Source organism: Phalaenopsis equestris, unplaced genomic scaffold (genome assembly GCF_001263595.1).
Source record: "Phalaenopsis equestris unplaced genomic scaffold, ASM126359v1 Scaffold196155, whole genome shotgun sequence".
Lineage (NCBI taxonomy): Eukaryota > Viridiplantae > Streptophyta > Magnoliopsida > Asparagales > Orchidaceae > Phalaenopsis > Phalaenopsis equestris.
In genome coordinates this window covers 1-1,444 of record NW_018216104.1, presented here as the reverse complement: position 1 = coordinate 1,444, position 1,444 = coordinate 1, and the positions used below count along the sequence as shown (strand labels likewise).

Sequence of the window (1,444 nt, the reverse complement as noted above, 5' to 3'; positions counted from 1 at the left end):
CACCTTTTAATAATCAAATCAATCTTTTCATCCATACATAAAGACGTGCTATGCGTAAAAAATGAAAGTTTAGGTGTGAGATAGACAGGTCCCAATTCCTTGTCATTTTGTCATAAAGATTTGAAGTCCTCAAGAAAATAATGGTTAAAATTAAGATAAATAAGCAGTTAATTTTAAAGAAATTTACATTAGCTGGATGTGGAATACAAATATGTTTCATAATTACTACAAATATTAGCAATAACAGTTAAATTAAACCAACTCTGATATAAAATAATCCGAATACAACGTTGCTGACATAAATAACAGCGAGCTCATCAAGCGTCAGCTCTGGTCCTCGAGCTGCCAAGAGTGAGTTCCAAGTCATCAGACCCACAATCCTCGTGAATCCTCTCTCCTTCCCATGGCTTCACCACTCCCAGTTGCTGCAACTGGTTCTCATTGCTGCAACTCCCAAATGCAAACTCATCAGAAGCATCATCTGACATTTGCACGTCCGACGGTGGCATGACCGGAGAGCACATGCCGCTCTGGCCAGGAGTCCACATCCTGGACGATGCGGCACTTGGAACTCCGTCCTGATAAAGCCCAAAGGGGCTCGACATAATAAGGCTGAAGGTGGGTGATGTTGGGCTGCTGGTAGGTATCTGAATCCCCGAGAGCCATGCCGGATCAGGAATTACCTTCTGTCCAGGGCTGGGCGGCGTTGAGCCCTGCAGGAAAGCTGCATAGTGTGATGCAGTGACCGGCCATGGCGGCTGCAAGGTGTTGGTTTGATTGTCCCAATCAGTTTTAAGGCGGGGAGAACGGGCGGTGGGGGAGCTGATGGGAGGGGTGACGGGAGCGCTGATGGAGCCGTGGTGGATGGAGAGGTTGTGGAGGCTGGGGGGCTTGGATGAGGAGGCGGAGGAGGAGGAGGTTGAGGAAAGGTTTTTCAGCCATGGAATCAGGGAGTTTGCGTCTGTGGTGGCGTTGTTGGCATTGGTGAAATAGGATGAGGAAGCTGGGCTTGGGAAGGAGGAAGCATAGGGGCTTGGCTGATATGATGAACATGGGCTGGCTGGAGCTGAGCATCCAACAATGTCCATGCGCTCAGGGGGTTTGCATCCCTGTTTAAAAAGTTTAAAGAGTTAATAATTTGCTTGACTCGAAGTTACAGAGCATTTTAGAACTGTCTCTGATATGAACAAAACGAAGAGTGCTAAAATGCTCAAAGCATAATAGAGGTTGCCTGATATATTCAGCCAGTCTCATATTCTCATCAAACACAGAATTCAACAATGCTTATAAAAGATATTCTCGTACCTTTAATGTGTCATCTGCTTGCAAATAAGCCAATTCATTTCAGAAGATGCCATACAAGACCAAGGCGGAAGAAAGAAGAAAATAACGCCTTATGACTTTATTTAGTGTAAAACTACTCGGAAAATTTTAAATTATATAT

The 1,444-nt window shown here is 44.8% G+C and overlaps 1 protein-coding gene across 1 annotated transcript; it reads right to left on the bottom strand.

Annotated features, from left to right (window-relative positions):
• Nucleotides 1-167: 167 nt before the first annotated feature.
• On the bottom strand, nt 168-1,111 carry LOC110035112 (protein BZR1 homolog 3-like; the record flags this gene model as incomplete). The annotated part of the gene is given in 1 exon segment (XM_020739352.1): nt 168-1,111. A coding segment is annotated over 1 exon segment (794 nt), but the record flags the coding sequence as incomplete, so codon positions are not given.
• Between the last annotated feature and the right edge of the window lie 333 nt (nt 1,112-1,444).